The sequence below is a fragment of the Pleurodeles waltl genome, chromosome 2_2 (genome assembly GCF_031143425.1).
Source record: "Pleurodeles waltl isolate 20211129_DDA chromosome 2_2, aPleWal1.hap1.20221129, whole genome shotgun sequence".
Classification (NCBI taxonomy): Eukaryota; Metazoa; Chordata; class Amphibia; order Caudata; family Salamandridae; genus Pleurodeles; species Pleurodeles waltl.
The window spans coordinates 313,991,569-314,007,423 of NC_090439.1; the positions used below are offsets into that span (position 1 = coordinate 313,991,569).

General features: G+C 43.6%; 1 protein-coding gene across 1 annotated transcript in view; it reads right to left on the reverse strand.

Moving 5' to 3' along the window:
• CTDP1 (CTD phosphatase subunit 1) overlaps nucleotides 1-15,855 on the reverse strand; it is a 795,245-nt gene that overhangs the window by 584,613 nt on the left and 194,777 nt on the right. Inside the window, exon 9 of the mRNA XM_069219781.1 lies at nucleotides 52-193. Coding sequence (XP_069075882.1) covers nucleotides 52-193 — 142 coding nt within the window. The remainder of the gene's footprint in view (nucleotides 1-51; nucleotides 194-15,855) is intronic.

Consider the following 15,855-nt stretch of genomic DNA (forward strand, 5'->3'; position numbering starts at 1 on the left):
TGCCAAAATGCAATTTTTTATTTCTTATTCCATGAAAATCACTGTATTTACCTTTGTGTTTTGATGTAGTCTTCTTTCAAAGGAAATAGCTGCTCCTCTACCTTTTCCCATCGTTCCAGGCAGCTCCAAAGCCAATCTGGATTCACTATGTGGAGGTGCTCATCACCCTGCGCATGTCGTACTTTTTCTGTGCCTAATGTCAAAAAAGTTGCAATTTTAGTCATAATTAGACAAATATACGACTCCTATTGGTTGTCCAACACTTTGCACCCTTTCATAATTTACCATTACAAACATAAGTCCATAATACATCAAAATCCATAAACGCCTTGCCATATATTCATTCTCTCTCCACATACACACACAATATATGGAAAATGTCACTTACCCAGTGTACATCTGTTTGTGGCATGTTCCGCTGCAGATTCACATGCTGTGCGTTATACTTCTGCCATCTAGTGTTGGGCTTGGAGTGTTGCAAGTTTTTTCTTCAAAGAAGTGTTTTTGAGTCACGAGATCGAGTGACTCCTACTCTTCGGTTCCACTGCGCATGGGCAACGACTCCATGTTAGATTGTTTTCCCACAGAGGGTAAGGTAGAAGTGAGAGTATGTAGGTGAAAAAGAAAAGAGATGTCCATGCTAATGCAAATCTATCTATCTATATATACATAAATATACATACACATGTCCAAATGTTTTTAACAAACGACTACAGGCTCCCGGGGAGGTGGGAGGGTGCATGTGAATCTGCAGCGCACCATGCCACGAACAGATGTGCACTGGGTAAGTGACATTTTCCGTTCGGTGGCTTGTGTAGCTGCAGATACACATGCTGTGCATAGACTACAAAGCAGTTTGACCTCCCATAAAGGCGGTGGTCAGCCTGTAGAAGTTGAAGTTGTTTGAAATAATGTTCTGAGCACAGCTTGACCTGCTGTGGCTTATTGTCTTGCTAAAACATCTACACAGTAGTGTTTAGTGAATGTATGTGGTGTTGACCAAGTAACTGCTTTGCATATTTCAGCCATTGGTAAATCTCCCAAAAATGCCATTGTAGCACCTTTTTTTCTTGTAGAATGTGCTTTAGGAGTAACTAAGAGTTGCCTTTTGGCTTTAACGTAGCATGTTTGGATGCATCTTACAATCCATCTTGCCAACCCTTGCTTTGATATGGGGTTACCTGTATGAGGTTTTTGGAAAGCTACAAACAGTTGTTCAGTTTTTCTGAATGGTTTTGTTCTGTCTATACAGTGCATTAGATCTCTTTGAATGTCTAATGTATGTAGAGCTCTTTATGCCACAGAATCTGGCTGTGGGAAGAAGACTGGCAGTTCCACTGTTTGATTTATATGAAAAGGCGAGACGACCTTTGTCAAAAAGTTGGGGTTTGTTCTTATTACAACTTTATGCTTGTGTATCTGGAAGAACGGTTCTTCAATAGTGAAAAAGCTTGTATTTTGCTTACTCTTCTTAAAGACGTAATTGCAACTAGGAAGGTAACCTTCCATGTTAAGAATTGCATTTGACATGAGTGTATAGGTTCAAATGGTGGGCCCATAAGTCGTGTAAGCATTATGTTTAAATTCCAAGAGGGAACTGGAGGTGTCCTGGGCGGAATGATGCATTTTAAACCTTCCATGAAAGCTTTAATAACAGGAACTCTAAATAAGGAGCCGTGCTGTAAATTTTGTAAATATGCTGAAATTGCAGTAAGATGTATTTTTATGGAAGAGAATTTTAAATTAGAATTTTTGTAAATGAAGTAAATAGCATACAATATCTTGTATTGATGCGGTAAGAGGGGCAATCGGTTTAGATTGACAGTAATATACAAATATTTTCCATTTGTTAGCATAGCACTGTCTAGTAGTTGGTTTTCTTGCTTGATTAATAACCTCCATACATTCTGATGGAAGTTGTAAATATCCAAATTCTATGACCTCAGGAGCCAAGTAGCTAGATTCAGTGTTTTGGGATTTGGGTGCCTGATTTGTCCTTTGTTTTGTGTCAACAGATCTGGTCAGTCTGGGAGTTTGGAGCGTGGTACTACTGACCGGTCTAACAATGTTGTGTACCACGGGTGGCGGGCCCACGTTGGTGCTAGGAGTATCATATTGAGTGAGTTTTGACGCAACTTGTTGGCTAGAAACGGAATGAGTGGGAGAGGGGGAAAAGCGTAAGCAAATATCCCTGACCAATTGATCCATAGAGCATTGCCCTTGGATAGAGGATGTGGGTGTCTGGATGCAAAGTTTTGGCATTTTGCGTTTTCGCTTGGGGCGAACAGATCTATGTTTGGTGTTCCCCACTGTTGAAAGTATTTGTGAAGTACTTGAGGGTGAATCTCCCATTTTTGTGTTTGTTGGTGATTTCTGCTGAGAACATCTGCCAATTGGTTGTGTATCCCTGGAATGTATTGTGCTAACAGGTGAATTTGGTTGTGGATTGCCCATTTTCAAATTTTTGGGACTAGAAGGGAGAGTTGGGACGAATGTGTCCCTCTTTGTTTGTTTAGGTAATTCATGGTTGTCATGTTGTCTGTTCTGATAAGGACATTCCTCTGTGTGAGAAGAGGCTGAAAAGCTTTGAGTGCTAGGAAGACAGCTAACAGCTCTAAGTGATTTATGTGTACCTGTTGGTGTTTGGTATCCCATTGTCCTTGAATGTTATCATTGTTGAGGTGAGCGCCCCAACCAATCATTGATGCATCTGTTGTAATTATGGTCTGAGGCACAGGGTCTTGAAACGGCCGCCCTTTGTTTAGTTTTGTGGAATTCTACCACTGAAGGGACATGCATATTTGGCAGTCTATCAACACTAGATCTTGAAGTTGACCGTGTGCCTGTGACCATTGTTGTGCAAGGCACTGTTGTAGGGGCCGCATGTTTAGTCTTGCGTGTGGAACAATTGCAATACATGATGCCATCATTCCTAAAATCTTCATGACAAATCTGACAGTGTACCGTTGATTTGCTTGTATCTGTGTGACTATATTTTGAAATGCCTGTATTCTTTGCGTATTTCGACATGCTAGTGCTTTTTGAGTATTTAGTAATGCACCCAAATACTGTTATATTTGTGCTGGTAGTAGATGCGACTTTTGGTAATTTATTGAGCACCCTAGCGTGTGCAAGGTTTGTATTACGTAATCCGTATGGTTTTGACACAGCGTATGACTGTTTGATTTTATTAGCCAATCGTCTGGCTATGGAAAGATATGTATATGTTGTCTTCTTAGGTAGGCTGCGACTACCGCTAGGCACTTTGTGAATACCCTTGGAGCTGTTGTTATTCCAAAGGATAATACTTAGAACTAATAGTGCTTTCCCTGAATGACAAATCTGAGATATTTTCTGTGCGCAGGGTGGATGGGTACATGAAAATACGCATCCTTGAGGTCTAATGTTGCCATGAAATTGTGTTTTGGAGTAGTGGGATAACATCTTGTAGAGTTACCATGTAAAAATGTTCTGACAGGATGTAAAGATTGAGGGTCCTGAGATTTAATATTGGTCTGAGGGTGCCATCTTTTTTGGGACTCAGGAAATACAACAAATAAACTCCTGTCCCTATTTGAGCTTGTGGTACAGATTCTATTGCTTTTTGAGTAATGGAGATTAGACTTCTTCCTGTAATAGATTGATGTATTCTGTAGATAGTTTGTGTGTCCATGGTGGAACGATTGGGGGAGTTTGTATCAATTCTAGGCAATAGCCATGGCAGGTAATTGATAGTACCCAATTGTCTGTGGTAATGTTTTGCCAATTTGCGTGGAACTGTTGTAGTCTTCCCCAACAGGAGAGGTGTGGAGTGGAAGGGGATGAGACAAGTCACTGCTTAGGGTGCTGTGGAGGTTTCTTAGAGGTCTGAAATGTCCCTCTGTTTCTGGGATACTGCCCCCTATATGTGCCCCTAAAACCACCTTATTGGTATTGTGGTTGGAAAGTTGGTTTTGCCTGTGATGTGGATCCTTCTGTTGTCTAAATCCACCTCAAAACTGCGGTTTCCGAAAGGATCCTCTGTATGGTGTGGAGTATAGTGCACCCATTGCTTTTGCAGTGTCTGAATCTTGGCGTAATTTTTCAATGGCTGTGTCAACTTCTGGGCCAAAAAGTTGTTTCTTATTGAATGGCATATTTAATACAGCTTGCTGTATTTCGGGTTTAAAACACCAAGACCTGAGCCATGCATGCCTACGTATGGTCACTGCAGTGTTGACACTTCTAGCAGCGGTGTCTGCTGCATCTAGGGCAGATCGAATTTGATTATTTGTAATGGCTTGCCCTTCTTCCACAACTTGTTGTGCCCTCTTCTAGTGTTCTTTGGGGAGTTGCTGAATTATGTCTTGCATCTCATCCCAATGGGCCCTGTCGTATCGAGCTACCAGTGCTTGTGAGTTAGCTATCCTCCACTGATTTGCTGCCTGGGAGTCAACTCTTCCCTCCCGCATCAAACTTTCTGCTATCTTTGTCGGGTGGGGGAGCATCTCCTGATGACTGTGAGTTAGCCCTTTTTCTAGCAGCGCTGACCACTACCGAATCTGGAGGCACTTGGTGTGTTATGTAATCAGGATCAGAGGGAGGAGGTTTATACTTTTTCTCTATCCTGGGAGTAATTATACATGCCTTAACCGGCTAATTGAATATTTGATCGGTGTGTTTTAACATGCCTGGGAGCATGGGGAGGTACTGGTATTCTGAATGTGTTGAGGATAGGGTATTAAACAAAAAATCCTCTTCCAGTGGTTTAGTGTGCATGGTGACCCCATGGTATGCTGCAGTCCTAGCTAAAACCTGATTGTACACAGTGCTATCCTCAGGTGGCAAAGGCTTAGAGGGATAGCTGCCTGGTCATTGCTAGGAATGGGATCTGGATCATAAAGACACCATGGATCTATATAGTCCTGTTGTGAAGCAAAAGTGTGTGGGTGACTGCACTGGTGTAGGACTAGTAGGAGGAGAATTATGCAGGTATGGAGAGTGAGGAGGAGAAAATTGAGGAGGTGGTGATTTCTCCTTCGGCTTTGGCACTTTAGCTGGAGGCTGCTTAGTGTCCAATTCCACCTGAAAAGCTAGCTTTCGCTTTGGCTTTCGAGGAGGTGCTGTTAGGATCCTGCCTGTTTCTTAATGGATATGAATCCTGGCTTGCCTTTCGGCCATAACTTTAAGTATTGGCTGTACTTGAAACTCCTCTTCAGAGGTTTTTTAGTCTCTTTGAAAGTCCATGCTCCTCTGTATATGCTGGCCTTTTCCACTCCAAAGCAGTCTTTTTCGGGATTGAAAAAGATGATGCGGTGGATAATCTTGGCTCCGAAAGGGATTTCCGAATTTTCAACTCCAAAAAATGGTGTTTGCTCGAGTCGGACACAGAGCCGTTTATTGCCTCCGATGGTTTGGGAGGTGTGGCTTTTTTCAGTGTCGAACTGGTAGTTTGGTCACGGGAGTCTTTTTTCTGTCAGAGCCATGGCCTTCCGGCAGTGGCGTACACAAGGCCTTATCTTTTTGTTTTTTGTGAGGGTACAGGGGCAGGCATACTCCCATGTTGTCCCGCTGTGACCGGTCTGTCCTCCTCTGATTCCTGTTGGGAGTCGGAACCTCGAACGGAGCCTGCGGTCTGCATGATTTCTTCCTCCTCCACGTCGAGATGTTCGGTGCTTCTGGACACCACCTCGAGTCTTCATGCCCTCCTGTCTCGAAGTCTCTTTTTGGAACGGAAGGATCGACAGGCCTCACAATTTTCTTCCCGATGATCTGGGAAAGGCAAAGATTACAGACAAGATGTTGGTCTGTATAAGGATATTTTGGGTGGCACAGAGGACAGAACCGGAATGGAGCCCGATCCATGAGGCTTCCACGCGGTCAGGCCGACTAGTCCCGAGTTGGGTGCGGGCGCCCCGAAGGGCAAGTAGAGTTGTCTTCTCCGAAGGTACCGATATGTCGATAAAAGATGTAAACTTGATCAATACAATACCAATGAAAAGAAAGCGTTTTCAAAGTTTTCCAAATCAAAATCTCAGAGCGAGAGGAAACACGTCCAAAACCAAAGGCGGAAATAAAACAATCTAACATGGAGTCGATACCCATGCGCAATGGAACCGAAGAGGACGAGTCACTCTCTCATGACTCAAAAACACTTCTTCGAAGAAAAACAACTTGTAACACTCCGAGCCCAACACTAGATGGCAGAAGTATAATGCACAGCATGTGCAGCATGTGTATCTGCAGCTACACATGCCACCGAATATATATAAGGCCCGGTAGAAGGCGTAAGCCGAAACGCCTAGGCCGCATCTTTTCTTTTAAACGTGTTTTGCACTGCTTTGAAATTATATGGTGACACCCAAAGAAAAAATAAATTTATTCATTTAATTGAATTCGACTGAGGTGCCATCTGTGCCTGTGGTTCGGACGAGAGGCTCAGAAGAGACCGATTTGTTGTGGGGAAAAAAAAAAATGCTGATAGGAACATTTCAGGACGATTCGGCACAGGGGGACAGACAAAAAGGTGTGGTCCCTAAAACACTTTCCCCATGCAATGTCTGTAGGGTTTTTGCAGTTTTTAGACAACTACAGCTGGAATCGCTGAAAGGAATTACACCAAATTTTTCAGAAAGTTAGATATTGGTCTAGAAACAGCCCTTTTTTTTTTTTTTTAAGATCGAGTCTGCAAGCGCGTGTACTGCACTAGCAAAATTGTTGTAAAAAAAATAATAAATAAATATGGGGGCTTGGAGCCCAACCATTGTTAACGATTTGTTGGCTTGCCTGTCACTCTTCTTTACAGCCTCGTAATTCATCACTGCAGGCTAAGCATTATTTCCGTCACTCTCTTTGGAGCAGGGACCATGCAGACAGAAGGGGTGTGACAGGAAAAAAACATGTACAGCAGGACAAACAAAATGTATTTTCTACAGTTAACTTATTTTGCCATGTCTTCTTTTCTCACTTTGCACGCATTTTTTCTTTTGTTTTTGCTCGTGGGTGCTGTTCTCAAAAGATAAGTATTATCTTGTTCTAAATATTGCAAAGCATTTGTTTCTTACTTATGTTTAATTTCTGGAATGATGCTTTAACACATTTTAGGTGCAGTACGCCCAAATGCACCCCACACCATTCTGGCTCACCCCCACTACATCTCAGACAAATCCACCCCACCCCACTCTAATCAGCACCACTCCACCACACTCCAATCCATTCTATTCCATTCCATTCCAACCCGCCCCGTCCCACTCTGCCCCAGTCCACACCAATCCAACCCCCCTCCAACACGATCCGCCCTGCACCAACCAAACCCCCCACTCCAACCCAATCTGCTCCATTCCACTCTAACCCAATCTGCCAACTTCAATCCACCTCACACCCATTCAATCCACCCCGCTCCAATCCAAAAAAATCAAGCTGCCCCACTTCCATCCAAAACAAGCCACCCGAACTCCAACCAAATCAGTCACACCCTCTCCCACTCCACTCCTACCCAACCCACTACAACCTCCCTTCAACACGATCCGCCTGACTCCAATCCACCCCACCCAGCCACACTCCACCCCGCCGCACTCCACCCCACTCTAACAAAAAATAAGCTGCCCCACTCCAATTCAATCCACCCCAATCCACCACACCCCACTCCAATAAAAAAATAAGCTGTCCCACTCCAATTCAATCCACCCCACCCCCAATCTAATCAAAAATAAGCTGCCCCACTTCCATCCAAACCAAGCCGCCCGAACTCGGCCCCACTCCAATCCGCCCCACTCCACCTTACTCAACCCTATCCACTCTACTCCAACTTAATCCAACCCCCCTCCAACACAGTCTGCCCCACCCCAACCCAATCCGCCTGCCCCAATCTAAGTCACTAGCTCAATCCGCCCCACTCCCACCCACCCCAATCTGCCCTCACTCCCACCCGCCCCAATCCACCCTCACTCCCACCCGCCCCACCCCGCCCTCACTCCCACCCGTCCTCACTCCAACCCGCCCCACCCCGCCCTCACTCCAACCCTATCTACCCCACTCCAACTTAATCCAACCCCCCTCCAACACAGTCTGCCCCACCCCAACCCAATCCGCCTGCCCCAATCTAAGTCACTAGCTCAATCCGCCCCACTCCCACCCACCCCAATCTGCCCTCACTCCCACCCGCCCCAATCCACCCTCACTCCCACCCGCCCCACCCCGCCCTCACTCCCACCCGTCCTCACTCCAACCCGCCCCACCCCGCCCTCACTCCAACCCTATCTACCCCACTCCAACTTAATCCAACCCCCCTCCAACACAGTCCACCCCACTCCAACCCAATCCGCCTGCCCCAATCTAACTCACTCCAACTCAATCCGTCCCACTCCAACCCAATCCGCCCCAACCCAATCTTACGCCACACACTCCATTCTTCACACTCGACACCCACACACACACTCCACACCCCCTCCACCCCACACCCACCAGTCCCACCAAACGCCACTCCAGCACCACACACTCCCCTTAATCAACCCCACTCCATCCCCCCCAACTCACCCAATCTACTTTAATTAAATCCACTCTACCCTGTTCCAACATTCTGCACCGCTCCAACACACTCCGCTCCAACATACTCTGCCTCCCCAGCTCATTTTTGGTAGTAGGGGCCTCAAATACAGGGTCAAAAACAATGTCCTGGGGACTCCCATCTACGATCCACAAAGGCAGCAGCGGGCCTGGCACGAGGTTGTTTGCCCTGAGAACACCATTCCTCTGGACAACAGTGTGTGGGGGCCGAGCGCATGGCATGCCCCTAGTGCCAGTGCCTGGATGGACATGTGTCTCACCGGCTTTGTAAGTCTCTTCCTGCACTCCTCGTGAGCAGGTGAGTGCAGAATGCTCCTAGCCATGGCTGCGAGCCCCAAAAAACAAGGTTTCTCCCGCTGACATGAGAAAAGAATGACACCAGCTCACATGCTACAGTGGAAAGCACACCGGGGAGCCGGCGGCGCAGCAGGGGACTAGGGGCTCCTTCTCAGACCATCAACTATACCTGAAAGTTTAAGAGCCTCAGTTGGAGCAGGGGCACCCATCTAAAACACAAAGAATTTGGCAAGGCTGATTTACTCACCACCCTCGGCCAGCTACTAACTTTTTTTTGCCCCATAATGCACATGGACTCTAATGTACCTATTGTCTTTGCCTATGGAATTCCAAATGCTGCATGGGGTATTTTCTGAGCGTTGTGCACGGCTACAGGGAGAGCAGCAGCCTCCAAAAGTGATTTAGAAAAAGTTGAACCTATGTTTCCTGAAGTCTATAAAACATGTCCATAGAAAAGGTTAATCCCAATTTAAAGCATTCCAAGAGCTGGAGAGTTTGCTTCTGGGCTATGGAATGTAGGGACCCCTAGTGATTGGTCCAATGGGTCCAATATGTGGCCTGAAACAATTAAAGAAAGACTGACATGTTTGCAACTGTGTTGAACATTTGTTGGTAGCTTTATCGACAATGCATCTACTTATGACTGCATCTGGATACGAATATTGTTCCCACTGGCTTTAAATGGTGATGTGATATGGTGTATATTTCTATAAAAAAGCATGTGGTTTTTGTTATTATTGTGGCAACTACCTGATAAAGCCAATAAGCCTCCCTTATACATATTAATGTGGTGATCCCTTGACAAAGCCAAGAGATCTGACATATACTGAGACACCCTGACAAAACCAGTAGACCTGCCTTATATATCTTAACGTGGCGATCCCCTGACAAAGCTAGTAGGCCTGCCTTAATAAAGATGCTCCATTATAGTGTGATGCTGCATCTGGTATGTGAGTGAGGGATTGTAATGCGATTATTGGGTGTAAGACCCACTAGGAGTGTAATATGACATGAGGATGTCAAAACGTTTTCCATCTTCCTGATGAATAAAGCGGTTATTAAATGTGTAGTATTTAGTGTGGTGTATTTGTGTATATAATAAAAAGAAAGTTTCCTTTAAAAAAACAAACTGATTGTACAATAATTGGCACATCATTGTTGCATGTCAAGTGATTTGGAATTGGTACTCCAAACTACCTCTCCTGAATAGGCCTTGGACTGCTCCGCTTTCCTACACTGACAGAATCATGTGCTACAATGGGGTACTTGGTTCCCAGTAATAAGACAACTGAGGAACTATTACTTGCCAAGGACTCTCATCCTCCCCAACTAATAACTCAATATTTCACAACTGGCAAATCGAGCTTCATAATCCAGTTGCCCTGGTCCGGGCCAGACTGGATCTGGGCGGTGTAAGACTTTTTAATTCGGCATTCGGGGTTTGTTTTCAGAGGGGAAATCATCCCCTGCACATAACTTAAACATTCTAAATGTCATCTGAATGCAGCCTGAACTGGGGGCGGGGCTCCGGACCCGCATATGAAGGCACTGAAAGGAACATACATCAGCGCCTCTAATGAGAACTTCTGGGGTCATGTGAAGTCAACTAAGAACCATACATAGTCACCTAGCAGCGCTTAGGATAAGTGCAATGAAAAACTCTTGATCCAGTCTGGAACATAAAGAATGTTCTAAGGTGATGAATTTAAATGTATCCCATCAGAAATAACAGGACAAAGAGCATTTCACTTTATCTATTGGCGGTACGTAGCAAATATAGTAAACTATATTATTGCATAACAATACCATATCCAAATTCACACATAATGCCAGTCAATCTGTAGAACTGCATAGCAAGCACAATTGTTTCATGGTGCAAACAAAGTCAACATAATTAAAAATAAACCTTATTTTTATCAAAACATCAATTTCCATAAAAAGGATGGCAACAAAAAGGAAGAAAAGGACGCTTCAAATTGTCTAAGCAGATGGAAAAAACATCCACTTCTTTTTTCGCATTATGTAACATAAGGTTTCTACAAGCGCTGGAATGCACTCTGTCTACTTTGCGAGGACAAAAACTGATTCTGTTATGACACAAGACCCACTGATGTTTAGGGAGAACATCTTGAATGTTTACTGCTTGGCTTAAATATCTCCTGCAAAACAGTGTTCGGAAAATCAAAACCAATGTATGTATATTTCCTTTAGGTACACTGCATGGCCTGACAAGACAACATAGCGAGACAACGTGCTGCTTTCGAAAAATTCCAGTCCTTTTAATTATGAGCAGCTTGGGTTTGGTTTCTTGTAAGAGCCCAAGTCAATGATAGGAAAAGGGAGTGTGAGTGCTAACTCCACATCCTCAAAACAATAATGATGCTTTGTTACTTTATTAGAATAAATCCTGAATTAGGAACTTAAAGTGTATCTGTGAGCGAGGGGAAGGTGATTTATGTTACTCAAGATATTTCAACACAAACTGGGTTCATTGTTACCTTTTAAAACTCTGCAATGATGCTCAGTGTTTCGTTATTAAAGCACATTTTGCAAGTATTTTAGATTTAGAAAAATACCATTGTTTTTCAGAGGCAATACTGATGTGGAAGAAAGCTTCACTACTACCTGCAATAATTTCCTTCTCCGTTCACACAATCCCTATCCCCCCCCCCCCACTCCCCCCACCCCCCCAGGAATATGGCTCAACAGATTGAAGGTCATTGGTACAGGGTGTAGGTATGGCATAATCGGGCACCGTGCGAATGTGCTGCTTTTTCTGTACAACTTTATTACTTTTTTCGAAGAACGCCCTTTGTTTCGAGGACAGGGGAATTACTCCTAGTTGCAGCATATTATAATCCTTTCCGAAAATACCATCATGCTATTTTGCAGGGCTTAAAAACGTTTTCTGTCAAAACATTCTGAATATTATTAATAAGTAAAAATGTTATGCTTTAATTCCCGCGATACCCGATTCACCTTTGAATAATTTACCCTCCCGGCCTCCCCAATAGCACAATAAACGGGAACAGCTCATGACTTTCGCAAATGTACGCCAATTCATGTCGAGAAGGAAAGCCAGCATTTGCAATGCAACCGGTTTCGCGTTTGCTTGAGCTAGAGCAATTAGCACTGTAAACTCCTAACCAGACTTTTCTTACCACATAAAATGAAAATAAAACAGTTTCAGATAACTAACGGGACTTTTCTTGCCATATAAACTGAAAAGTGAAAGTTTCACACAAACGAGCCGACAGCCGCCATCAGTGCAAAGCAGACACACAAAGGGAAATAAAAGTTCACTCGTAATGAAACCTATCAGCAAAAGTGCAATTATTTACGTAACAGCCAAAAGTGCAATTAACTAAGTAACAGGGTCGATGTCATGCAAAGCGCTCGACTTCTGCCCAGCGAGATCGTGCTGTGAAAAAAAGAGAACAAAGTAGTCCAGGAACCGGACGGAAAACATGGAGCCTCGTATGTTTTCAGTACTTGGGGCCATATGTACCAACGAATTTTCCCATAGACACAGAATGGGTAAAACCCTTTGCTACATCTGGCCCTTGGTCGCTGCGCTCAAGGAGGGCTAAACACCGCAAAAGGCATGACTTATGCATGCCTTTCACTAATGAAAGCACGTAGATTTTAAAAGGCAAGCTCACGAACCAATGAAAGAAACCGATGTGAAATGGGTGTGGTTTGAAGCCCGAAGAGAGACTACAACACAGGACAGACCGATTTGCGCTCGCCCGTAAAAAAGGACGAGTATTCCGAAAATACCAGCATCACATTTTGATTGCAAGTGATCTTCAAACCGGGAAGAAAAACAGACACGTTTACATTTGTGCAGACAGATTCTCTTGTGGAGATAACTGGAAGCATAAGTAGCATTGACTTTTTATTTAAACCAAGTCTTTGGCATTTGCTTGAGTTAGCGCTATTAGCGTTGTAAACTCCTAACCAGACTTTTCTTGCCACAAATTGAAAATGAAACATAAACTTTCACATAAGCGAGCCAATTCAAAGTGACTCGCCATTAGCGTGAAGGAGAGACATAAAAGGAAAAAGAAGTTTGCTTGCAGTCAAACTTATCGGCAAAAGTACAATAAGCCATGTAACAGGTTCGATGTTCAAGGCGGTAACCAAACTGCCCCAAGGAGGGACAAACTTAAAGCATTTACCAATGATAAACTAATTTTGAAGGGCAAGCCCACGAACGAGTGGGCGTGCAGTGGACGTGGTTAAAAGCCCAGAGACATACCAACATGTTGCAAAAGTTGCGATTGCACGCTACTATGCTCGACCTAAAAACTACTTAATAGCTTTGAATCTCGCTTCTTCCATTCTGCTTGCCCTCTGCTGCCGGATGTAAACGTGCAAAAAAATGTGACCGAAGCTTTGCTCCTCCTCACACAGGAAAGCTTTCTGAAATACTTTTGTAGAACAGTATTTTACAAATGAGCAAAGAACACGCTCCTTAGGAGGTTCAAGAACATCAAACCACTGTGGTGAACAGACCCGATCAGCACGGCTTGTCAGGGTGTGAGGCAAGCATAATCCTAGATCATGCTTTCCATCCAATTAAATTGATGGTAGTAGTTTGATATTCATCAATTTAATTTATTTTTGGACAACAATATCCCCCTTAAAACAAAAAAGGGAAAAATTACCTCATGATGATTCCTTTTGCCATAAATCTTACTATGCCTCCATAACTATTTGCGAATTGTCTGCACAACAGGTCAAGACAATGTTTCTAGCTCGCTATAAATTTTGAAATTGAGGCCAATGCAGGTGCCCTCTTGTCCCGCAGATGAAGCACAGCGCCAGGTGCATGAAAACGTGCCAAGATAGTGCTACTGTTTTGCCTCCCATGTATGCTGGGAGCAAGATATATGCTTCACGAAGAGATAGCTTTGGAGGGTGTTGTGAAGAGGGAAGAGCCCATATTAAGCGTACTTACTGGAAACCCCATGAACGATTTTATTTCCCTACACTGATTATACCAACGTCTCTCGGCAGTCACAGAAATATGCCTGGAATGTTGTGACATGGCATAACAGCTCCTATTCCCTATTTGTGGCGTTATATACTCCTAGGACTCCATACAGGTGCCATGTAAACTACCTACATTTCCACAGAAAGCCCTTTTTTTTGTTTTGTGTTTTTCTTTATTTTTTTTAAATCATGGAGAAAACAATTCCTTTTTAAACAAAGCAAATCTGTGGATGATGCATTCCTCCAATCATAGAACGGGAGTTACTGCAGAACTTGGCTTGAGTAAATCTCCAACTAATTTCATCGAGGAAAGTTCAGAAACGAGCTTTGGAACGCACTCAAACTACAGGTGGGTGGAATATGTCATTCAGTCTGCGGAGTAGGTGACTCCGTGTTACTCTAGTAACACAGAGATCCAGCTAAATTCTGCCACTTGCCACATGGCGGAATTTTGTTCCACAAAAGGGTCCAAATTAATGTGAGCTGGCTAGCAGGATTTGGTGTCCCCTCGTTCGATTTTTTAACGTGATCAGTCGCAGTCAGAGGGCTTTTTCTAGTGGATATGTTGCTGCTCGAGTAGATTTTCTATTTAAACATCAACAAAATCAAGTTGAAAGGCATGCACCGCATGGTGCAGTTAGCTTTCATTTTTTTAGCACTGCTGGTGCAAGATAACAGCACAACATGCATAATCCTGCAAGTTCTGCCCAACCCTAACAAACATGCAAAAGACAAACCACGCCACAAGTCCCATTTCTCACACGTTGAGTGGGACATACTATTGCGGATTTCTCTGTACATTTGGCAGAGAAAACTGCAGTAGTAAATGCATTTAAGTTCAGCATGATGACTTAAGAATTACTGGAAGACGTAAGCTTATATTTAGTGCTAAAAATACCTTTGTGAATAGGATCCCATGTGTCAGACCAGGCTTTAGACATACAAGCAGTTACACATACCATGCATCCCACGAGCAATGGTTACAAAAGGCTTGTTAGACAGCACTTGCTGTTGCACTAAATCTCCGGAATGAGAGTATACCTTTGGAAAGCCAACAAAGAGGCCCTAAATCTGTAAAAAGGAGGACAGCTTCTTGAGGAGGTTCTAAGTCTTTTGTGCCTTGCTCAGGATTTACAAATGCACAAAACATGCAAAGTGGCAAGAGCAGCCTTCACCTAAATTGCCCAAGGCAAGAATATCCACGTGGCAAAAATCTTCACCTATATGTTGCCTAGGGCAAGACCCTCAACTTTGACCGCCATCTAGGCAAGAAAATATTATAGGATTTCCTGAAACCAGTGATTTCCAAAAATAATGTGGAAACATATAGGCTGTGTAGAGTTTATTAAGCTCAAAAGTCGAGTCTTGGCTAGAAGATCATAAAACAATAATAGTTATACAACCACCAAATAAATAAAGGAAGCTGCATTCAGCACTACTTTGATTTTGTGAAAAACAAGTAAGATATGTTGAAGAAAAATGTGACAGAAAGGAAAGTTTCAGGTCAAAAGTTCTATGTAACAATGTACTGTAGGCTGAAGCTGTACACTGAAGAGGCGGGGACTATACAGCAATGCCACTACATAGTAGGATTTGTGATTAAGAAATGCAAAAGGAGAGACCCAAGTCAACTGCCTTGCTGTATAGAGAAAATGCTTTCAGATATTAAGCTGGCAACACTATTAATATATTACTTGGAGTCTACACAGATTTCTGCGTTTGCTAGAAGTGCAATATAAGTTATCATCTAGAAAATGTTTACGTAGACTCCTAGTACTTCCTGGCTGCATACATCACAGCTTATTCCCTTCTATCAAGTTCAAGTGTGCATAATTAGGAGCAGAAGAGGAATATGCCTCAAACCAAAAAGCAATCCAAAACCTAATGAAGTTCCAGGATAAAGTCTGAAGAGCAGAAGACGGGTCAGAGGCACAAATCTGTTAAGACCAGAAAAAGGCTGTGTGGATCATATTCACCTTGAAAGAGCCCAAAAACTTAACTCTGCTGACCACAGTC